The 24064-nt window shown below is 34.3% G+C and overlaps 3 protein-coding genes across 5 annotated transcripts; all 3 read left to right on the top strand.

The window, feature by feature from the left end:
* The first annotated feature begins 265 nt into the window (after positions 1–265).
* LOC111698623 (AP-3 complex subunit mu-1) lies at positions 266–7402 on the top strand. Of its 3 annotated transcripts, none has more exons than XM_023468998.1 (13): positions 267–413; positions 913–980; positions 1204–1330; positions 2968–3103; positions 3410–3519; positions 3969–4032; positions 4373–4466; positions 4723–4802; positions 5153–5277; positions 5624–5683; positions 5878–5960; positions 6556–6663; positions 7109–7402. In XM_023468998.1, the coding sequence occupies exons 1-13, from the start codon at positions 300–302 to the stop codon at positions 7191–7193; spliced, it is 1254 nt and encodes a 417-aa protein (XP_023324766.1). In that variant the 5' UTR covers positions 267–299; the 3' UTR covers positions 7194–7402. The 3 variants fall into 3 exon arrangements, with proteins under 3 accessions (XP_023324767.1, XP_023324766.1, XP_023324765.1); XM_023468997.1 differs by having other exon boundaries at positions 5105–5277; XM_023468999.1 differs by lacking the exon at positions 7109–7402 and having other exon boundaries at positions 266–413; positions 5105–5277; positions 6556–6667.
* Positions 7403–8444: 1042 nt separating this feature from the next.
* On the top strand, positions 8445–20959 carry LOC111698642 (pre-mRNA-processing factor 39). The gene is made up of 18 exons (XM_023469021.1): positions 8445–9168; positions 9408–9511; positions 10384–10483; positions 10828–10941; positions 11366–11428; positions 12401–12492; positions 12922–13225; positions 13850–13916; positions 14388–14512; positions 15080–15222; positions 15929–16013; positions 17095–17127; positions 17641–17752; positions 17994–18151; positions 18426–18528; positions 19334–19416; positions 20038–20163; positions 20323–20959. The coding sequence occupies exons 1-17, from the start codon at positions 8731–8733 to the stop codon at positions 20146–20148; spliced, it is 2235 nt and encodes a 744-aa protein (XP_023324789.1). The 5' UTR covers positions 8445–8730; the 3' UTR covers positions 20149–20163; positions 20323–20959.
* A 6-nt stretch (positions 20960–20965) lies between these two features.
* On the top strand, positions 20966–23181 carry LOC111698641 (DNA-directed RNA polymerase II subunit RPB11). Its single transcript, XM_023469019.1, has 3 exons — positions 20966–21043; positions 22167–22215; positions 23054–23181. The coding sequence occupies exons 1-3, from the start codon at positions 20966–20968 to the stop codon at positions 23179–23181; spliced, it is 255 nt and encodes an 84-aa protein (XP_023324787.1).
* Positions 23182–24064: the final 883 nt, after the last annotated feature.

Here is a 24064-nt window from a genome sequence, read left to right as displayed (position 1 = left end):
TAGTTGCGGCATTCAGAGCTGCGTGTATCGTTTTCGTTTGCGGTGGTAGGTAAGGTACAGTTGAGTATGACCAACAGCCGGAAAGTTTTCATATTAACCTCTGACACTCAGAACTATGCTTCATTTAAAAACATTTACTTAAAATTTTAATTATGAGCAAGCATTTCATTATTTTTCATCATTCGTTCACTGCTTGGTGAACTATTTACTCTCGAGCGACGACTTAGTTTGATCAGTTTATTAATTTAACACTACAAAGATCAGAGAAAGACATTGTCGAATTTTTTTCAGAATTGACGATGATTCATAGTTTGTTTATGATAAATCAGTCCGGAGATGTTTTCTTGGAGAAGCATTGGAAAAGTGTTATTTCAAGATCAATCGTCGACTACTTTTTCGATGTTCAGAATAAGGTAGGTTAACAGATAGTTCCTTTTCTTTCCAGGGAAGAGGCAATGGGTCTGTCCTAGAGAACGATTTTTGGACCCCCCCCCCTCCTATTAATTTTGTGCATGACCACTATTTTCAACTAAGTTAGTTTTTATTTAGGGTTAGGTTAGGTGAAGACACTTTCTGGGCCGAGTGCTGCGGCTAGGACAGGCTAGGGGTAATTTCAACAATGTTCAACAAAATTAGTATATATTTAGGGTTAGGTTAGATAAGACACATTCCGGGCCGAGCGGATAGGCTAGGACAGGCTAGGACAGGCTAGGACAGGCTAGGACAGGCTAGGATAGGCTAGGACAGGCTAGGATAGGCTAGGACAGGCTAGGATAGGCTAGGACGCTGCCGCCACATTTCCAACTCTGCCCATGAAACACATAATGAATTGGTAGGGGAGGGGTGGCTAAAAGCATTCTCTTGGAAATTACCGATACGCATTAAGCATTTTGTTTTAAAAAATTATTATAGGTTGAGTCTCCTGTAGATATTCCACCTGTAATAGCAACACCTCATCATTATTTAATATCAATTTACAGGTAACGAATTGAAATATATTTTATGCAAATTATTGTTTCGACACAAGTTACATCAAAGTGAAAGTAAACAAACCCCTAAACCTGTTTTACTCAGTTCATTTGTTTTACAGAATTTGGCGTATTATACGAAACAAATTTTTTATTGGAGACCTTTTTATCCCGTGAAGAATGGAAAACGGTGGGGAGGTGTTTTGAACAAAATTCATTACTCACTCATTTCTAGATGTAACCTGCACCTGGTGTGTGTTTGTATGACCGAGGTTCCTCCTCTCTTCGTTGTCGAGTTTCTTCATCGAGTTGTAGAAACTTTTGAAGACTACTTTGGCGAATGCTCGGAATCTGCTATCAAAGTAATCCAGAGCATATTAGAAGGGGGGGGGGGGTGTTACTAGTTTTATACTTTAAACAATGCGTTTCATATCGTTTTTACGTAGATGATCATTATGTCTTTACACGTTGAGTCAGTATGCCCAGAGCGTATTTTTTTTCAATATGTTATTAGCTGAATTTGGGAAGTTAAAAGATTTATTTTGGTGTATCTTCGGATGGAAAAACTTGCCTTTTGTTTGATTTTTCAGTCAAATCTCATTCCCCCCGGGGGGAGGGGGGGTTGATTCTTTCGTATAATTTGAAATAAAACCAATATATTATTTCTTTGGTTTTCTTTCTCTTTATTTCTAAACTCAAAATGTTAATATAGCAACATTTTTAAATTCTAACCGGCCACATAGATCATTTGAGTACCACAGAATTAATTGGGAAAAGAAATGTACTAAGCCAGATATTTGTTCATAGATTGTAAAATCTAGGAGAATTATGTATTAGTGTATAATCTAGGATAAATCTAGGAGATTATGTAGTAGTGTATAATCTAGGAGAACTATGTTGTAGTGTATGAGTTATAAATCTAGGAAAAGTATGTATTAGTGTATAATCTAGGATAAATCTAGAAGAATTATGTATTAGTGTATAATCTAGGAGAAATCTAGTAGAATTATGTATTAGTGTATGAGTTATATATCTAGGAAAATTATATATTAGTGTATAATCTAGGAGAACTATTTAGTAGTGTATGAGTTATATATCTAGGAGAAATATATATTAGTGTATAATCTAGGAGAACTATATAGTAGTGTATAAGTGTATAATCTAGGAGAATTATGAATTAGTGTATAATCTAGGAGAACTATGTATTAGTGTATAATCTAGGAGAACTATATAGTAGTTTATTAGTGTATAATCTAGGAGAATTATGTATTAGTGTATAATCTAGGAGAACTATGTAGTAGTGTATAATCGAGGAGAACTATGTAGTAGTGTATTAGTGTATAATCTAGGAGAACTATATATTAGTGTATTAGTGTATAATCTAGGAAAATTATGTATTGGTGTATAATCTAGGAGAACTTGTAGTAGTGTATAATCGAGGAGAACTATGTAGTAGTGTATTAGTGTATAATCTAGGAGAACTATATATTAGTGTATTATATAATCTAGGAAAATTATGTATTGGTGTATAATCTAGGAGAACTTGTATTAGTGTATAATCGAGGAGAACTATGTATTAGTGTATAATCTAGGAGAACTATGTATTATTGTATAATCTAGGAGAACTATGTATTAGTGTATAATCTAGGAGAACTATATAGTAGTGTATTAGTGTATAATCGAGGAGAACTATGTAGTAGTGTATGAGTTATAAATCTAGTATGCATTAGTAAGTATGTATTAGTGTATAATCTGGGATAAATCTAGGAGAACTATGTATTATTGTATAATCTAGGAGAAATATGTATTATTGTATAATCTAGGAGAACTATGTATTTGTGTATAATCTAGGAGAAAAATGTACTAGTGTATTAGTGTATAATCTAGGAGAACTATGTATTAGTGTATAATCTAGGAGAACTATGTAGTAGTGTATAATCTAGGATAACTATGTAGTAGTGTATAATCTAGGAGAACTATGTAGTAGTGTATAATCTAGGAGAACTATGTAGTAGTGTATGAGTTACTAGACGAGATGTTGGATAACGGATACCCACTTGCAACCGAGGCAAACATTCTCAAAGAGATGATAAAACCACCGAATATACTGAGAACTGTAGTCAACACTGTTACAGGTATAGTTTATACCCCTGATTTTTCTGCATAAATTGTGTAATTAATACTCACATTATTTCTTTCCTCCTCTTTTATCAATCACTTGAATAGTCCCTATTTTAAGCAAATTTTTTCTTCGCGTTTCTCATGATCTCAATTCTCAAAGAAAATTTACGGTTGGTCAAACTAAAAAATGTTGTGGGGGAAAAAATGTCGACTTTAATGATTTTTAGAAAATCCACTAGAAATATCCGCGTCAAAGCCTTGTTTATTCATATAACATAAATATATTTATTTCATCACTCTCCTTTACAAGATAATTGTAGGAAAGTCGAATGTGAGTGATGTTCTTCCCACGGGTCAGCTTTCTAATATACCTTGGAGGAGAGCTGGGGTCAAATATACCAACAATGAGGCATACTTTGATGTTATAGAGGTAACAGGGGTTTATTTTTCTTTTCTGGGGGGGGGGGGGTGATTAATAAAAGTGGTTGAGACTCCAGGCCGCTATCTGCACGGTGGTGCATGGTGCCCTGAAGGCAGTCTTGGGGTTCCACATTGGGTTCCCTTTAAACTTCATTTGATTTGAAAGATCGGATCCTTCGAAACTGAGGAGAAATTAAAATAGCTTCAACAATATTGACCATAGGGCAATTAACAGAGGTCAATATGGTCTTATTTCCAAGAAATAAACCGTTTAATGTTAACTTTTTTTAAAATTTCTGATTACCAATTGAGAAGCGCTCATGCTGCTAAGCACGTTTGCGTGGCGTTTGTTTACTTCAGCACTCCCCCCTCAATAGACCGGCATGTCCGATTCACATATTTTTATTTCTAAAAAATTGTTTATTTTCCATTGTGGGTTAAAGTGTATTTGATGTACAGGAAGTTGACGCTATTATTGATAAACAAGGAGGCACTGTTAGTGCAGAAATCCATGGATATATAGGTACTTGCATCTTTGCTTTTAATTTAGTGTTTTAATTTTTTTTTGTTGCAAATTTTAAATAGATTGGAGCCAGATCATAATTTGTAGCAAAATTTAATATGAAATGTAAATTAACGTTCGATAGTGCCATTTAAACTTTAGAAATTTTTTTTCTTCATTATTTCGCCTGAGCACCAGAAATAATTCTGAAATATATTTACCACTGAGTTTGCTTTCTCGTCTCTGCCTAAGAAATCAACAACCCCCTATCTACTAGAATTCCGGTAAACAGGTTTGAACAGGTTATGTTTGGAAATTTGATATGGCTCTCACCATAGATTTACGATCCTTTTGTTTTTAGACTGCGCGGTCAAACTGACGGGAATGCCAGACCTGACAATGAGTTTCGTAAATCCTCGTCTTTTTGATGATGTATCATTTCATCCTTGTGTTAGGTAAAGATTCAAATTAAAAATATCGAAACTGATCAGACAACCAAGTTTTTTTATAAGATTTTTTTTACAGATCCAATCCTCTTATAATCCTCTTATTATGCAAGTCCCCCTCCCCCTTTCTTCCGAAAAATATACTACAGGAGATTATATTATTCCAGGCTAGGTCGGGTTAAGAAAGATAGGTTATGACGGGCGGGTGTACTTACTCAAAACAAGTACTAAGTTAAATTAAATTTTTAAAAAGTATTCTCTTCAGGTATAAGCGATGGGAATCAGATCGTATTCTTTCATTTGTTCCTCCTGACGGTAACTTCAGACTCTGCAGCTATCATATAGGTAGGTTGGAGGACATACAGAGCGCCTCGTATCATATTGGATTATCTCCAAGCTTTAACCTCAAAATACGCACACAAACCAGCAGAACATTTTTAAATGAATGTATAATGTTTTGTAGAGTAGGTTAGTAAGTCATAGTTGAATAATTAGTTTAGAATTAGGTCCGTGATTGCCATACCAGTTATATCCGGTTTTATCCGGTATTTCTTAAGAAGTTTTTCTGTTGCTATACCAGATTATATCCGGTATTATCTAGAAAGTGGGTCCGTGGTTGCTATATGTCTATATCCGGTATTATCTAGGAAGTGGGTCTGTGGTTGCCATACCAGTCTATATCCGGTATTATCTAGGAAGTGGGTCCGTGGTTGCTATACCAGTCTATATCCGGCAGAATATATCCTGGCAGGGTGGAACTGTAGGAAAGCTGGATATGACAGTTGGACCTAAACAAACAATGGGGCGTACAATAGAACAGGTATAAGTTAAAGTCTTGGTTACATTCACTCAAATTACATTTAAGACATATGGCCCGTTTCACTGTACTTTTCATTAAAGCCTAAATAATAAGTAGATATTGTTTCCCCTTTGCAATTGAAATAGTTTACTAACTGTCTTAGTGCCCCAGATTAAGATATAAACAAACACTCTCCCCACCCCTTAAAGGGACTATAAGTTTAATTTCAAGAAAGCCTTCATACAAAGATGGAAATGCTCCATTCAAAACGGTACCTAGTCGATTTTCTACGTTTAAAATGTTGTGAATCTTTGTATGAAGGGTCACTTGAAATTACGTTTACAGTCCCTTTAAGGCCTATGTTTAGGTTAAAGTTGAGATCCCGATGCCCAAATCTGTTCTTAACTGTACCCTCATCGCATCTCAGGTAGACGCATCTTGTCTCAACAGAGACGAAAATGTTTTTAAATAATCATTCTTCCCTTCATTATAATGGAAATGTATTTTTATAGGAAGATATATTTTGTTGATCCTTAGCATTAAGCATTGGATGTTTCCCGTTATTATTTTAACTACTCAAATTCCACAGATTTTTTTTATATACCATTATAATATTTGTAGGGAAAATATTCTTTTGATCCTGTGAGCAAGATTCTGGTGTGGGATGTAGGAAAAATAGATCAGACAAAGCTTCCTAATATCAGGTAGGGTAGGATCTTTCTAATATCAGGTAGGGGAGGATCATAGTTTTCTAAATACAGGTAGGGTAGGATCATAGTTTCCTAATATCAGTAGGGTAGAATCATAGTTTTCTATTATCAGGTAGGGTAAGATCACACTTTCCCAAGTCCAGATAGGGGAGGATCATAGCTTTATTATGCGGTAGGGGAGGATCATAATTTCCTAATATCAGGAAGAGGAAAATCAATGCTTTCTAATATTAGGTAGGTTGAACCTAATTAAATGGTTATGGAAGACAAGCTTTTTTTCTCAGTTTATTCTTCTCATTTTAGGTCTTTTCCTCTCTTATTTATCTCAATTGCTTGATTGTTCAATATTGTAATTAAGAGTAAGAATAAACACCCTTGGGCTGCTGATTGCTGAAGGATTTTCAGAGGAACCTCGAATCTTCTGGTAGTTCCCCGGCAGCTACTAATCCAACTATTAATGTTTCAGAGGAACTGTGAATCTAGTAGTTCCCCAGCAGCTACTAATCCAACTATTCATGTTTCAGAGGAACTGTGAATCTAGCATCTGGTAGTTCCACAGCAGCTACTAATCCAACTATTAATGTTTCAGAGGAACTGTGAATCTAGCATCTGGTAGTTCCCCAGCAGCCACTAATCCAACTATTAATGTCAAGTTTGCTATCTCACAGCTTGCTGTATCAGGACTCAAGGTTAACAGGTAAACAACAAATATGGAAATTATTGTCACTAGAAAATAATAACTATCACTCTCTTTAAAGATTAAATTGCTTGTGTAAATAATCCAATTGTTTTCACGCATTTCTAAATCAATAGATGTGTTATCTATACTTAATAACTTTAAATCATAATTGTCTGAGTTACACGAAAGTGAATACTTACTCCTACCAAATAGACAAAACCCCTCCAATTGTATGAACCAACAATTATCTTGTTAAAACAAGGGTCATGTTAATTGAATTTTATAAAGAAAAATAAGCGAAAATAAGAATACCCGACATCAAAATTAAGATCCATAAAAATTAATTTTCAAATCTTTGACACATTAAGTGGTGATGCTTTTTCTCCTTTAATTAAAAATGTGCAGAAATAATTTGTAGAAAATTCACGAAATTTACTAAATACCCAATATTGTATTATTCTAGGTTGGATATGTACGGGGAGAAGTATAAACCCTTCAAGGGAGTCAAGTATATCACCAAGGCTGGCAGGTTTCAGGTTCGGATGTAGATCATATCTAGACATACCAAGACAGGGGTATATATATTCCTGTAAAATTGCCCTCCTCCTCACTTCTCCTCTCCTGAAAATACTAATTGGAATGTTTCGCGTGTGATTTTGAACTTGTAAAAGAATGGTTTCTCTAAAAAAATCTATAGTCTTCAAGTCCTAATTTAACTTCTTTTCCAAAGCAAAAAATTGACTGAGCGTAATTTTAAGTGGCCCTTCAGACCTCCTTCCATGCAACGATGGCAATTGCCCGATTGTAAGATGAAAAATACAAGAAATTTTTATATTACAAGATCTTGAACTTACATATTTCATAAATGTTAGTCAAAACAATTTTTATATTTTAATTAGAATTCTTATTTTTTTGGCAGAATTTTTAGATCTGAAAAATTTAGTCCAATTTTATATATTAAAATTTTGTATTTACAAAATATATATGTTTAGGGGAGGTTTTTGTAACTTTATAATCAAATTGTCATTTGGAGGGGGTAATTGAAGCAACCTTGTTAGATAAAGTTGAATTAAATTTTATTATTTACATATAAACAAATTTGCATTTACTCTTCTGCTGTTAATGTAGAAAATACGACATCTCCCCCAACCATTGATTTTGATCTTTTTTTTTCTTAACTTATAGTATTACAATTTAAAATAATGTTTGTTTAACGTGATTAAATGTGATACAAATTTATATATTGTTATTACCGTTTTTACCTTTTCATAATTATTTAATTTATTTTCGTTAAATCACAGGCCAGACTGAAAGTAAAAAATAAGACACTATTTTTTGCATTTTACATTTTATAATAAACTAGGCGAAGCGCATCTTCTTTTTCAACGTTTAATTGTGGCTTTATCTGTCAGCTTCTTATCTTTGTACAGTATACATTTTTTAACATATTTGCGGATTTTATAATATTTTTTTTCGCACATTTTCAAAATTTTACAAAACTAAATAGTTTCAGATGAAAATATTTTAAGATTACATATTTAAAGTCTGATTAGCCATAAACTTTCCCTGGGGCCACGTGAGGTCTCACACAAAATTATATTCATTTGCCTTTTGTTGGTAATACATTCAAGTGTGATTATTGTAAATTTTTAATTATATCCTATAAGTAAAATATAAACATATTCGATAGATTTTTGAGCTCGTATTTAATCGATTTTCAGTTTTGAATTAAAATGTTATCCATTAATAATGGCGACACTTTGTTTCCTATTCTAATTCTAAGGAACTAGATTACGAGCTCATGGATTATACTACATGGATTATGTTTATTACAAAACATTTCATTTATTAAATATTACATCAAGTTGAATGCAAGGAACCTTTTTTATTTTTAGTGTACTGCAGATTCTGGTATGAATGTAAACAACATCAATGATATTAGTTATCGTTAATGTTTATCTCAGAATCTGCAGTACATTTCATATGTAAGCAAAGATATGGAGGCTGCTGTTCTATCTTCTTAAGCTGTATAAATCTTGTGATCGAGCCAAAAATGTTTAATATCTTCTCGTTACAGATTATAAAATGGGACCCAAGAAGCGCGGTACTAGAGCCTCTAAGCGTAAGAGCGAGGCCATTGAAGAGGTTGAGGAAACCGTTGAAGAGCCTATGGAGGCCGAGGATAACAGCGGGACGGAAGAAAACGGGGGCGGAGATAAATCTAGCGTAGAAGAGGAGGAGAATGTGGCGGAACCTCCGGCCAAGAAGGCGAAGGAAGATGAGATAACGGCGGAGGAAGAAGAAAAAAATGCGGAGGAAGATGAGAAAACTTCGGAGGAAGATGAGAAAATGGCAGAGAAAAATGGGACGAAGGAAGAAGACGAGGGAGAACAAATTCGATTGAAAGAGGAACAGAAGGAAAAGGAAAGAAAGGAAAACGAGGAGAAGAAGAAAAAGGAGGAAGAGGATAAAATGGCGGACGATTTAAAGAAAGAACTGGAAAAGTATTGGAAAGCTGTGAAGGTAAAATCAGATTCAGTAGTACTTTATATTCTCATCAATTTGCATCAGTATTAAAGACAAGATCTGTCTCGTTGGTTCAAGTCCGGAGATTGTCTAAAAGAATTCAGTTAGTTGGCATCAGTTGAAACATTGAACGATACTGTAAATAATGCGCGTAATGTTCGTTACTTCTTACCCTAAACGTCGTTAACTTCCCGGAAATCTGCGAAAATAAATCCATAAAAATTAATTTTTTTCAGGACGATCCATCAGATTTTACCGGCTGGACATATCTCCTGCAGTACGTTGACAACAAGAACGTCGTTCACTCGGGTCGGGAAGCCTACTACGCATTCCTAAAGAGGTAAACATTATACAACATATTTCGAACGTTGTCTTTTTTGGACATCCACTTTATTTCTTAACTTTCTACATTAAGATGTTGTGAATATTGTTACTTTATATTTTTCACTAAATGAGAAATGTTAATTATTCAACTAAAGTTCTTGAAGATATCCCATAAATGTTAAAAAAAACATGCATTTTTAAGATAATTGACTAAAAACCTTTGATTTTTATTCAAAAAAAAGTTAACATAAAGGGGATGGTGGAGTTGGCACATTTGATGTAGGGGTCCTCTAATGACCTCCACAAATAGAAAATATTTCAACTATGGCTTTATGCATATCAAACGAAAGCTAGGAACCCAGGGAATACAGTAGCAGCAACAAATTTAGTGTTTGACCTTCTAATGACCTCTTAAGACCTCTAATGACCTAAATGACCTCCAAAAATGAAAATGTTTTAACTATGGCTTTATGCATATCAAACGGAAGCTAGGAACCCCAGGAATAAAGTAGCAGCATCAAATTCAGCATCAAATGTGCCAACTCCACCATCCCCTTTAAGATTTTATATTTTTTAATATATTATATATTCTAAAATGATGAAATCTGTGGCGAAATTGCAATAACTTTAAAATGAAGAAGGTTTGCAGATTGTTGATCAATTCAAATTTGAGAGAGATAAAGGGACGCAAAGCGCTCTAAGGCCGAATTTATCAAAGAATTGAATCCGTGTCTAGACACGGTTCAAACATGGTTAGTTCAACTTACCATTTTAATTAGTGTTTCGAGATTTGAGCCAGTGCGCAATTTGAACCGGTGATTGGCGGTTCAGGTTTACACTCATTTCGGCATCAGTAAAATTAGTTTAGCGTAACGATGTTCTGTAAAGGTATCCTTACTGCTACGGGTACTGGAAAAAGTTCGCGGATTTTGAGAAGAGGAATGGAACCAACCAGAACGCAGCTGATGTTTTCAACCAAGGGATGCAGGTAGATAAATTCTTAAATAGGAAATGGGCAATAAACCTCAAACCTTGTATGTACGATCATAAACTAAGAATTCCCTGGACCGATTTGTCTCAAATGTTTGAAGGGGAACTTGGGAGAACTCGGGATTGCTCTTTCTTTGTTTTAAGATTTTAAGTAGAGTGGGTCGACTTTTATAAGGAAAAATTGCTAAAATCGTAATTTGAGACCAAGGTCGGATAAACGTTGGGAGTAACCATGAGTAATCCGGGCAGCGCGGGGTTCCCAAGCTAGTAAATAAATAAACAATAGCCATCTTTTTAATCAGACTAATTTTTGCTGTTATTTTAAACATCTATTTAACCCAGGCTATCCCGCTGTCTGTTGACCTCTGGATCCACTACTTGAACTACGTGAAGCAGGTTCCCGAGTACACAGATAACGTCGAGTACTTACGCTCTCAGTACAACAGAGCAGTACAGGTAAACCTTCGTTGGGGGTGGATTTAGTTCTTAAAAAATGTTTTTTTTTTTTTTTAGATAATCAAGGTTTTCCAACCCCTTTTGTCTTTACACTTTTCGAAATGTATAGTCTTATCAAAACACTTTTTACCTAAGAATTCATTTAATTGCCCTATTATACGAATAAATCGAGAAAATATAGCTCCCCGATCAGTCGCACTTGCAGGAAATAATGTATACATTGATTTGATAAAAATATGATTTAAAGACATTTTTCCTCACCCCTCTGTTACTAATCACTAAAGTTCAGTCCATAAAAAAAAATTTACCTCTGAAAATAATCATATTAAAAAATAGATTCTTTAATTAGAAAAATGTCATTTTATTGTTTTCGAATCTTTCAATATTAAATATATTTATTTATTTCTTTATTTTCTGTTTGTAGGCATGTGGAAGGGAGTGGAGATCAGACAAGATCTGGGATCTATTTGTTAAGTTTGAGGTATGTAATAACTTAACTTAGGTTAAGTTAATTAGTTATGTGAATCTTATATTAAGTGGAAAAGTCAAAACAAAATATTCATTCAATGACTTTATAAATATTGCGTTCAATAAAAATGCACTGGTGGTGGTTAAGAGAATCCATTAAAAAAAAGTATAATGGAACAAAAATTATTATAATTGATTAAATAAATTTGTATGTATAAAATATAAAGCAAGAGCGTAAAAATGTTTGCCTGTATGATACCTGTAGCAGGTCAAACATCTATACAGATGGACATTTAACTTGGATAAAGGCAGTTAACCTCTCTCCCCCCCTGGGTGATAGGGGGCTTAAGGAAGGTCTGTTTTTGTCGAGTATTGTTTATGTTTAAATACCACGGGTAACAGCGAGCTTTTCAGCTAGTATAAAATGTAAACTGATATAATCTATGTAACAATAACGAAAAATACTTTTCCGATTTCTAAAAGTTTTTAATATTATAGTAAAATATTATAACACGTTTCTTTCGGTAGCATCTTCCCATCGTAAGTATGGGAGCCAGGGGGTGCCGGAGCTCATGGGAGTCCCGATGGTGGTCTGGGCTCTCCAAGATAGGGGAGTCTTCAGATCCTCCATCTTATCTAATGCTTAAAAGTTTTTGAATAGAAAGTTCTTCTTGTTGGAGAAAGGACAAGCTTCAACATTTTTCTTTCTCAAACCTTGGCTTTTTCCCCCCCCCATATTTCAATATTGAATGTAATATACACCCTCCGACATGCGCTTGTATCTCATTTAACTCCTCAAATTATTTTGCATTTGTTAAAGTGAGTTTTTAGAGAATGGTATGATGGTAGTGAGAAGTTAATATCTCTCACTTAAACCATCATTATTATTATTTCGGATAGTGCTTACCTTTAAAGAAGGGGAACACGCTACACATAATAGAATTCTTTTTCTAAAAGATGAACAATCCCTTTAATATTTATATTTAATCAGGGATTGAGCCACCAGTTCGACAAGTTCAGGGAGTTCGTCAAGAACAATCATCCCAAGGATCTGATGGAAACTGCTGAGTTTCTTGCACTCAGGTTTGTAGACGGGCCGGGGTAGGGTGGGGTTGTAGGTTGGGGAGTTGGGGGCTTTGGGGGGCTTTGATAGGGTCGTTTCAAAAATAAAAATAAATGTAGGTTTGACATTTAAAATGGTTAAGAAACAGATGGATGAATAAGTCTCATTTAATAAAATTTTCTAAAAATGTTAAAACGTTATCTTTGCTAAGATAAGTAGGATTTCATCATTACGAAAAGAGAGTTATTGTGTCATTTTTTCTTATTTGTATTGATCTGTAAGTCACTTTAATACAGAAACCGAAATTAAAAATAATCTTTCTTGAGAAAGTTAATCAATATCTCCATCATTTTTGCCCAGATAATGATGATCACATATTTTTTTAATGGAGGGTCACTTAAAAATAAGTTTCAGTTCCTGAAAATGAATAAAGCTAAATTTGTATTCAGGAAAGAGGTTCTGGCAGGTATAGCTGGAGAAAAGGTTCCCGGAGCTGATGACGGAGCTGAGGAGGAACCTGCTGCTGATCTTGTTCCCGGAGAGGAAGGAGCAGATACAACCGCCTCTGCGGAGGAAACCATGGCCATGAGGGAGAAGCTGATCTTCACGATGAAGAAGGTGTTCAAGGAGACGGAGAAGTATGCTGAGATGAGGATTGGGTTTGAGGATAAGATAAAGCGTCCGTATTTCCACGTTAAACCTCTGGAGAGAGCCCAGCTCAAGACATGGGATTCATATATCGAGAAAATGAAGGTTAGACTCAAGTAATTAAAGTAATGAACATGAAACCAAAACCGTACACTGACCCGTCTCACTTAATTAGTTTATGTATAAAAAAAATTACTGTATAATTGCTGGAATGTCATCTTCTCATTCCACAGTTTTATGGGTTTCACTGTACAATAGTAGAGTAAATTATGCAGGGTAAATTCAGATAAATAAGTGGTTTGGACCGATCTGCCCATCCTGAGTAAGATCAACCTTCTGTGACTATCTATTTATCTATTTATCTGTATTAGTTTAATCACAGGAGGTGGATATTTTTAGAAGAAGACGAAAGGGGGATTGGGGTCCTAAATCACAATTTGATTAGATAGCGCGAGAATGAAGAATACTCTCAAGATATGGATAAGAAATCATTGCAAAAGCTAGAAACCTGGAAAGTAATGAAATATGTTGAAATGATATCAAAGTCGTCAATTCCTCGTGTGAAGTTTTATAGATTTCTCAAATGAACTTTTGTAATTTAATGTTTCTAACTCAGATAGATCATTATCCAGGATTTTGTTGCTCTTTTTGTATGCAAGTTTGATGAAGAGAAATACTAGTATAATTTTTCATGAGGTTAGGTCTGATTTGAATTCTATTTTCTCCTAGGAATTGTTGAAGGATGAGAAGATTGAACAAGATGAATTGGAAATCATTTACGAGAGGTGTCTCATAGGTAAAATTTTCAAAGGTTACTCTGGGATTTTTAATTTCAAGTGACCCTCCATTCAAAGATGGTAATGCCCGATTTACAACGATACCATTGAAATCTTTATCTGATTAAGTATGAATTAGATATCAATGTTATTGTTTCTTTAAACTATTTCATTTTCGGTTTTTCTGCACTTGCGCATTTATTGATTATAAGAAATAGATTATATTCACATTGAGCTGAATTTTTTAAAAGCTTTTTTTCGCTCAAGTGGGGAAAATAAATCCGAAATTTTGTGAGAATGGTCACTGAAAGGGTGAACAAAACTAGCCAAGTTCAATCACTTAAAGTTAAATTTTTTTTCTTTTAGATCATTTGTTCAAATTGTAAACTACCTGGAAAAACTAAGGATAATCTTATTGTTTACCTAATCCGCTCATTAAAAGTTTCCAGCTCTGTATGAGTATTGTAGACTCAAATATATATATATTGTAGCATGTGCTCTGTATGAGGAGTTCTGGATTAGTTATATTGACTGGTTGACCAGCCTGCCAGGGGATAACAAGGAGAAAATCAGAGCTGTTTACAACAGGGCCTGTACGAGTCATCTACCAGATAAGGTAATATCTAATTAGCCCTTATATTTTAAGCTTCTTTTCTTTATATTGAGCTTTTTTGGGAAAAAACTGAAGGAGTTTTAGATTAGAAATAGGCGGCAAATATTGAAATTAGTGAATATTGGCGAATAAAAATCCCATTTATGAAGCCTAATATAGTTAAATTAACAGAGCTCAGGATCTGGATCTCTAACACCGATTGAACAAATAATTTGCAGCACAAATCGCGATATTTTAAAATATAAGTTAATGATTTGAATGAAGGCGTTTAAAGGGACTTAAAGTGTAATTCTAAGTTGACCTACTAGCAAAGATAGCAATGCCCTATTTACAACGGTACCTTTAAAACCTTTATCTGATCAAAAAAGTGAAAGAAAACTTCGTTTTTAAGACTCGAAAGTGTATATTTCCGTGAATTTCTCCATTGTTTAATTTAAGCATGAAATGCATACGTGACTGAGTCTTGAGAACCCACAAATAAAAATAAGCAGTTAAAATAAACAAATACATGGATATATAATACATACTTGCATGGAGGGTTACCATAAATTTCTCTTGAATTTTATCTAGGTTGACATCCACTGCCGGTGGGCGGCCTTCGAAGAACTGAACGGAGATTTCGACACTGCAGCGAAGATCCTAGAGGATCAAGAGAAACTTCATCCAGAGCTCATCAGTCTCAAGCTCAAGAGGATCAATGTAGAGAGGAGAAGGTAATGTCTAGGATCCGGATCAGGAATACTATGGTTCACTAGATCGCAATCCGGATTTGCTAAAATATACGGATTCTAGTTGCAAAGAATCGAACAAATTGTTCTTTAAATCTGTTGATAATTTTCTGAAATATTTTAAAGGTGTCACTTAAAAAGCGTAAATGGTGTGGGGGGGGGGGGAAGTCGAATATTTGAATGTAACGAAGGGGAAATAATGCTGCTCTAACGGATGGATCAAGTTGGCTGAAATGTGTTAATAAAACCCATGGCATAGACATAGGCTAATAAAATGTTGGATGTATTGAAATTCAAGGGGCAACGCCGGGCACTTCAGCTGAAATCATGATTTAATACCAAGCGCGGGTAAACAGCGGAAGTAACTAAGAGTAATTATTCAAACCTGGACAACGCCGGGTTCTTAAGCTAGTATCTAATATATGAATATTTACTCTGTAGCTCTACATAACATACCTCAATAATCTCAAGGACTTACAGCTGTGCTGGTCCCTAGTCTATTTCACCCACCAGAGCTTCCCCTCTCCAGTCTCATACGGCTGTGCTGGTCCCTAGTCTATTTCACCCACCAGAGCTTCCTCTCTCCAGACTCAATACGCATTTTATTCACGCCTGGGGTCTCTTTTGACTGTAGGATTGAATTATAATAATAATAATAATGATAAAAACAAATAATAATAACTCTGTAAAGGGGAAATGATGAGAAGGTTTGTGAGCTATATGAAGCCTGCATCAAGTCCGCTGAAGCTTTTGCCAATGACGATGCAGCTTCCAAGGTAGGATTAAGAATTTTATTGAAGTTTTGTATGCAATTTTTTACATGAAACGTTGAACGTTACTGAATTCTGATTTCACTTCAAATTTTAGATTTAATCTGTTTTTTTTTGCTTAAGGGCGTAAAAATGTTAAAGAACCCCCCCCCCCTGGTCGTGCTGAGGAAATAATTTTTAAAGCTTTCGGGGAAATGAAATATTACATGTTTTTTAAAATTCCCTTTTCTATAGTTAATTCAATTATTTTCCCTAATTTATCCAGCCCATAAGTTTAATAATTAAGGGGGTGGTGGAGAGGTCCTAATAACCTCAAAATTGAAAATGTTTTAACTTTGGCTTTATGCATATCAAACGAAAGCTAGAAGCCCAGGCAATTCAGTAGCAGCAACAAATTCAGTGTTTGACCTTCTAATGACCTCTAGCAACCTCTAACATCCTCTAATAACCTCAAAATAGAAAATGTTTTATCTATGGCTTTTTGCGTATCAAACGAAAGCTAGGAACCCAGGCAATAAGGTAGAGCTTCTAATGATCTTAATTTATTTGGACAAAATTATTTACACATTTACAATTAAAAGGGGTTTTTAAATTTAGTGTTCGAGTTTCAATTTTCATTCAATTTTCATTAGAGGTCGTCAGAGGTCATATGAAGGTCAAACACTGGATTTGTTGCTGCTACTGAATTGTCTGGGTTCCTAGCTTTCGTCTGATATGAATAAAGCCATAGTTAAAACATTTTCAATTTTGAGGTTATTAGAAGTTGTTAGAGGTCGTTAAAAGTCATTTGAAGGTCAAACACTGGATTTGTTGCGGCTAATATATTGCCTGGGTTCCTAGCTTTCGTTTGATATGCATAAAGCCATAATTTAAACATTTATATTTGTTGATGTCATTAAAGGTCATTAGAGGTCATTAATGTCAAATTTTATTTTATTTTTGGAAAAAAGTTCCCTTATTCGGCGTGCAGCCAAAAAAAGTCGAAGATTTGAACTAAAAATGAAGGCAGGGACATCTCCACTAACCCCTTTCTAGAAAATTAATACTTCCACATAAAGAAATAACGAACAGAAGATGTTTTGTTTAGGATGATGCCCTCATGGCGGATGTCTCAATTAAGGTGATCAAATAAAACTTTAAAATTTGAAATATTTGATCAAAATTCTTTCTATGTGGTATTGTGTTAACCAAAAATGGATGAAACTGTACATGACGAAAAATGACGACCTAAAAATAATAATTGAAAATTTCAAAGATAAAAAAGTTTATAGTGTAGAGAATCATGACTAAGAAACTCGTGTGCATAAATCATGGATCGTCTTTGAAGTATCATCCTTTGGATATTAAAACGTCTTTAAGAAAAGACGTTTTTTCTCTCAAGTCGATATTTGGCAGACGAAAACCAGTTTTCATGACGATTAAATTCGATGAAAGTGACTGATACAAGCAAAAATTGGGGTTTAAAATTTTTTTTCTCTCATGGGTCAAATTCTACCTTCAAGAATTGATTTTACAGAAATTTTTTGAAAATTTTATACTTTATACAAATCCGGTAGAAGCAATTAAGATTTTAGAAATTCTTTAAAAATCGACCTCTCTTATTATGCAGTGTACATAACTTTTACTATGTTAGTATGCCCGTGTACTGCGGTTGTACATGAAGAATACAGAGAAAGCTAAGGAGATAATAAACAAGGCACTGGAGATTTATCCCAAGAATATCAAGCTTTATCTTCAACAATTAGGTAATTCATGGTTGGCTTATGAATTTATTTCATACTTTCCGAGGAAGGAGAACGTCCAAGAATTTTTTCCATATTGGAAAGTTTTAATTGCATTTCAAACAAATGATATAAAAGGGGTGAAATAACTCTTTAGTTTTGGAAGTAGAACCATTTCATACAGCGGTTTTACTTAGTTTGTAAAACTCGATTCCATTTTTTCAAATTTCGTCGTTTCGAGCGCATTCTTGATTCGTATATTTAGATATTCTGCTGCACACTGTTCCCCACAACTTACCAGAGATAGAGAAGTTCTTCTCTCACCTCATGGAGACAGAGATCAAACCATCCATCAAACTCAAGTTCTCACAGCGTAGGGTTGAGTTCCTTGAGGACTTCGGGACCAATATGAGCAGTATTCAGGTATACTGACAATCATAACATAGTCTTACATTCTTACATGCTTGCATGCTTGCATTCTTAATGAGATTTTATAATATTCCGGTTTGAATAATACTAGAATCGTTGTAGCACCTTTTTCCCATATGATTATAGATTATATTATTATTCAATGGAATTTTAATAAATATTTCTCTAAAATATGTTACGAGCAAATGAGGATCACAAGCCCTGATTTCACTGAACGACGGATTGTCCTTTAATCATAATAATAATATTACTAATACTAATAATCTAGGCTGCTGAGTCTGCTCATGTTGAATTAAAGAAAAAGTTGGCGGAATCCCTGAAAACGGAGGAACCCGAGGAGGGGGATACCATCTCTACAATTAACTCAGACAGTAAGTACACTCAGAGGTGTATACAGGGGGGGGAATGGGATACCATCTCTACAATTAACTCAGACAGTAAGTACACTCAGAGGTGTATACAGGGGGGGGGGGAATGATGGGATACCATCCCTAAATTCAATTCAGACACTAAGTACACGGAGGGGCGTATACATTTGGGAGGGATACCATCTCTACAATCATTTCAGGCAGTTAGTGCACTCAGGGGCGTATACAGGGAGGGGGGTACCATCTCTACAATCAACTCAGAAAGTTATACACTCAGGGGCATAAACAGGAGCGTACTTTTATAATTTTGTGCATAATTTGATAGAATCGGAATATATCCTTTCAAAGGAGTATTTTGAAACCACATATTGTAAATATGATTCCTAAATCTTTAAAAAAAATAGCTTAACATTTATAACGTTGTAATTGTTCTATTTTTTTAAATACTGAAAAAGTTTAATTTTTTAGATTGACTTAAGTCATTTATGTTCGCGATTTACAAAAATTGTCATATTTACGTTGTGAAAAATATTACTTCACAATTAGTTTTACACCTTCCAATGGTGTATAATTTTCAGATTTAGATACCCCGCGGAGGAGGGGGGTGGGTGTGGTTTTAGATTAATTGGGTTGGGGGGGAAGAAACGTTAAATTGGATTTCAAAAGGCAATTTCGTCCTTTTAAAAGATTTTTATGGAGGCAGGGGGGGGGGGAATTTTCATGAAAATATACGCCCCTGTAACCCTGTTACAGATCAACTCCTGCGGATAATTTATTTTTGTATCGGATTTATTTTATTAATATTTAGGAAAAGGAAGATCAGGAAGTAATGGTGGACAATCCTACCCTCCTGTAGCAAACACACCAGCATACGGGGCTCAGCAGAACATGGTTAGATTATTTTACAATTACAAATATACAATATAAATATACATATCCTCCCCCCCTCAACAAAAAAAAACGATTTTGAGTCAAACATATTCTAGAAAAATTGTAAAATAGAATTAACGATACTCATTGGAAAGTTGTGCACTTTTCAGTTTTTAGTTTATCTCTCTATAACTTTCAGCGTCGGAACAATAGAAGTGCATAACTATTTAACCAATGTATTGTTTATACTCTTGATAAAATACAGTTTCATTTCATATCGTAATTTTTAAAACACAGGTAGAAATTGCATTTAACATTATTTTAACTTGAATAGTGCGGGATTAATAAGAGTTTATTGTTCATATTCAATCACCCTGCATAGAAAGTTCTTGACAGGATCACACTGATTCACAAATCTTCTCACAGGCTGTAGTTTATCCTAGAATAATAGTTTAGATTTTACAAAAGTAACTGAAGACTCACTTCTACCTCTAGTTTTCTAAGATCATGTTTTGCTAGCTGATGTCGCAAACCTTTGATATTTCGCCAGATCTTTTAGTTTAAGTTCTCATAATAAGGTTGCAAAAATATAGGGATTAAAAAATTATATTTTGAGGTGATGACATTTTATTCTTTTGTTAGGCGTACCAGAACCACGCCTCCAGGTACGCCCCCTACCCTCCCACCAATTACCCCGCCCAAGGCGGATACCAGCAAGGATACGCTGGTGGCGGATATGGAGGCGGATATTAGTTCACGAGTACATAGGTAATAAGAATTATTTTTAAGGATTTTTATTTATTAATAAAGGTTTTTTTAATTGAGTGTTATTGCTTGAAAGCTATTATTACACAAAGCTTCAACATATTATGAAATATAGTTTTTTTACTTGGATTTTTGTCTGAGCTAAAGATTATTTTTTTTTAGGTCGGCAGGATTTACTTTACACCCTTCACCCTTCATATCGAGGTTGATAATAATTTTTCAAAATATAATCTAATTTTTGTATCATTCAGCAGGTAAGTGGTGTACTGAATCAGCTATTCATTTATTAATTTAAATTTTCAAAATTAAGAATTTTCAGCTTATCGTTCGGACAGAGAACCCATCGATTCTTCAATACTGGAAGTATTTATTTAATTTGTTTATTTTTGAATTGTTTACTAAATTTAAAATTTTGTGATTAAATATTGAAACAGTGTGATCCTAAACCCCATTTTGTGATCTTAAAATTGTGCTGATCCTGTCTGTAATTACAACATTTTTTGTAAACGACGATAATGTGATTTCATTGAAATGATCTGATAACGTTGAAATAATGTGATTACATTCAAATAACGTGATTACATTCAAATGATGTGATTATTAGATTCCTAAGATGTATTAAAAATCAACCTCTGTATCGTAATGTAATGTAAACCTGCCATCACTGTTCTCTGTAAAAGTTAATATTGTATCTCGCTGTACCTAAACTTTGTACGCTAATGTATTCCCTGTACTTCAGTTCACATTAAATTGTATTTTCTCTTCAAATTTTGGATTTGACGCATTTTTCCGGTTTTCAGAGAAAATGAATGCCCCGCCAACCTTCGAGTCTTTTCTTCTGTTCGACGGTGAGAAGAAGATCACAAAGGAACAGGATACAAAGGTATGAATTCTACAGCTGTGCTTAGGATCCGGATCAGCTACATTTTGGCTTCCTGAATCCGGATCCGGAACCTACAAATATGCGGAGACATGGATTCGATTAAAAAAAGTTTTTCTCCCAGTACACACATTTTATGTGTTAGTAAATAGATTTTAGATTCTCAATGGTTAAAAGAGAAAGAGAACATGAGGGAAATATTTTGAAATTCAAGTAATTCAATTCTGTGTAGATTTATTTAAAAAGTTGAGGCATTTTCTCGAATAAGATATTTTCGCAATTTTTTTACTCTGAAAATTGTTTAAATCGTCGCCTTAAACTAAGTCATTGTTTCTGATGGAAAGCTCTTCTTTTTAAAAGTAAAATTCTACTAGTTACTTTGTAAATCGCTTTCACCATTTTTAATGACGTTAGGGAACCAAAAGAAATTGACAGTATTGTTTTTACAGAATATCAACCAAAAGCTGCAAAAAAACTTTTTTACTCCTAAAACTCAAATCTCAACTTTTGAAAAAATGAGATTATAACAATTTTCTCATTTCTGAATGGTTCATCAAGTTTTTGAATAAAAATAAGCGAAAAAAATAATACATAAATTTGAAAACTATTTTGTTAAAAAAATCAGTAAATCTTAAAGAAATGACCTGGATCTGGATCTTTTAACTTCTGAAAAACCGGCTTTTATTGTGGTTAAACGAACGTAAGTTTTTGATTAATGTTTATTAAGACTAACGTTCAAAATGACTATAGTCTTCAAATGTGATAAATATTTTTTTTAATAAGGTCATATTAACATGATTATGTTTATATTTGTTTAAATGCTCTAAAAGCCCGCTTGTGAACAGCTGACTTAAGTTCAATAGGATACTAGTCCAATCGTTGTAGCATCGTATCTGTAATTGTAAACAGTAGGGGTATCCAAAAAGAGAGGATTAAGAAGAAAATCAAAAGTGTGTCTCTTGGATACTCAGATTAAGTAATCGGGATTAAGGATATCTCATTCTAAAGTTTTCAGCTCTGGCTACCCAATGTACATAAAGATTAAAGTTGTTAACTAATGAAGGGCCCGCAACTCTTTAAATGGAGAGCACTTGGAATTACTATAACAGTCCCTTTAATTATTTAGGTTCCTAATGCTGCAATATTCACTATCAATAAGGAGGATCACACCCTAGGTAGGTTCAGCTTTTAAATAATATATTTCATTTTTCCTTCTGATTCCTTGACAGTTATAAAACCAATTTGTTGAACTACTGAACCATCATCAGACAAACTACTTTTTCTTTTTATAAAAGTGTGTCCATTGAATAAATAGAAATGTCTTTTTTTTTAATGGGCCATATACCAAGAGGAATTAAACTTTTTGAAATGGAACTAAAAAAGTATTTGGATATTTGTATTAATTCCTACTATATAATACAAGCTTTTTGTCATAAACTTTTTTTTCAGGAAACATCATTCGTCAACAGCTTCTCAAGGGAAATCCTCGGTTTTTTGGTCACATTATTTCGATTCCCAGTTTTTTTTATGCTATTTAAGAACTGTAGTTGTCTACTTTTTACTATTTTGGTAAATGGACATTGCCGCTGATTTTGAGGGAAAATAAAACATTTTTGGCGGATAAAACCGTTTAAAATATATCCTATATTATTTCTACAAAGCCACATCGACTGAACGTTTAAATGTCAATTTAAGTTGAATTCCGCTGTAATCGGGAAATCCATCCGGAAAAAATTAAGAAATGATAAGAAAGTGTGTGACGAGGGGGGTGGAGGGAGAGCAAAAAGTCCCCAATTTCGTGGGGGGAGTGCAGAATTCCTCAATTTATACACACAGCCATCCAAACGCGCGCTCCTCATTTTGAAAATTTAATAGCCAAGGGGGTGGAGATTCGGAGAACCGACGGACTGAGCTCATTGTTAACTGATTAAAATGCTTATGTTTTGAGCTCTGTATGAGTTGGATAAAATAAATGAAGGATTTGAGTTTAGGATCCGAATATATTGTTTGCAGGATACAAGAATCCTCATCCTCTAGAGAACAAGATTATACTCAGGATACAGGTAATTCAAGAACCCTCATCCTTTAGGGAACAAGATTATACTCAGGATACAGGTAATACAAGAACCCTCATCCTTTAGAGAACAGGATTATACTCAGGATACAGATAATACAAGAACCCTTATTCTCTAGAGAACAGGATTATACTCAGGATACAGGTAATACAAGAACCCTTATTCTCTAGAGAACATGATTATACTCAGGATACAGGTAATACAAGAACCCTTATTCTCTCGAGAGCAAGATTATACTCAGGATACAGGTAATACAAGAACCCTTATTCTCTAGAGAACAGGATTATACTCAGGATACAGGTAATACAAGAACCCTCATCTTTTAGAGAACAAGATTATACTCATAATACAGATAATTCCAAGGGCATACAGCGAGACCCATTAAACTAAAATATTAAGACGACATTTAAGCACTTCATTTGTATGAAAATAGTTTCATATAGAATTACCCACCCCTTTTAGTTAATTCAAAGAGGGGAAGGGGGGTGGTTGAAGTTATGCAAGCTTCAACTGATACAACGTTTGTAAATGAAAAGTTTATCAGAACATATTCATTGTGTTCATTCTCGCCATGTCCAGCATGAAACACAAGACAAATTCATTTTAAGAGGAGAATTGGGACAAAAACCAGCCAGCCCCCCCTGACCCCCTAAAATATACCACCGTGCAACCTCCCCCATCCCGCGGAAAAATCTGCATTTTTTATGGATACCCTAATTTATTATTCTTGTTTAGACGACATCTGACTACACTCCGCAGGATGCTCTCATGAATGCTATCACGGATCTTATATCAGAACTATCACTCTTCGAAGAAAGGTCCGTAGGTTTATCCCAGGATCAACATTTTATTGATGTGCAAAATTAAATCTGAACATAAATGAAGTTTCGTCGTTCTTCTCTGTAAATTTTGAATATTTTCAAATTCTATATCTATTCATAATTAGCTT

The sequence above is a fragment of the Eurytemora carolleeae genome, unplaced genomic scaffold, assembly GCF_000591075.1.
Source record: "Eurytemora carolleeae unplaced genomic scaffold, Eaff_2.0 scaffold140, whole genome shotgun sequence".
Taxonomy (NCBI): domain Eukaryota; kingdom Metazoa; phylum Arthropoda; class Copepoda; order Calanoida; family Temoridae; genus Eurytemora; species Eurytemora carolleeae.
This window is presented reverse-complemented; position numbering and strand designations above follow the sequence as displayed.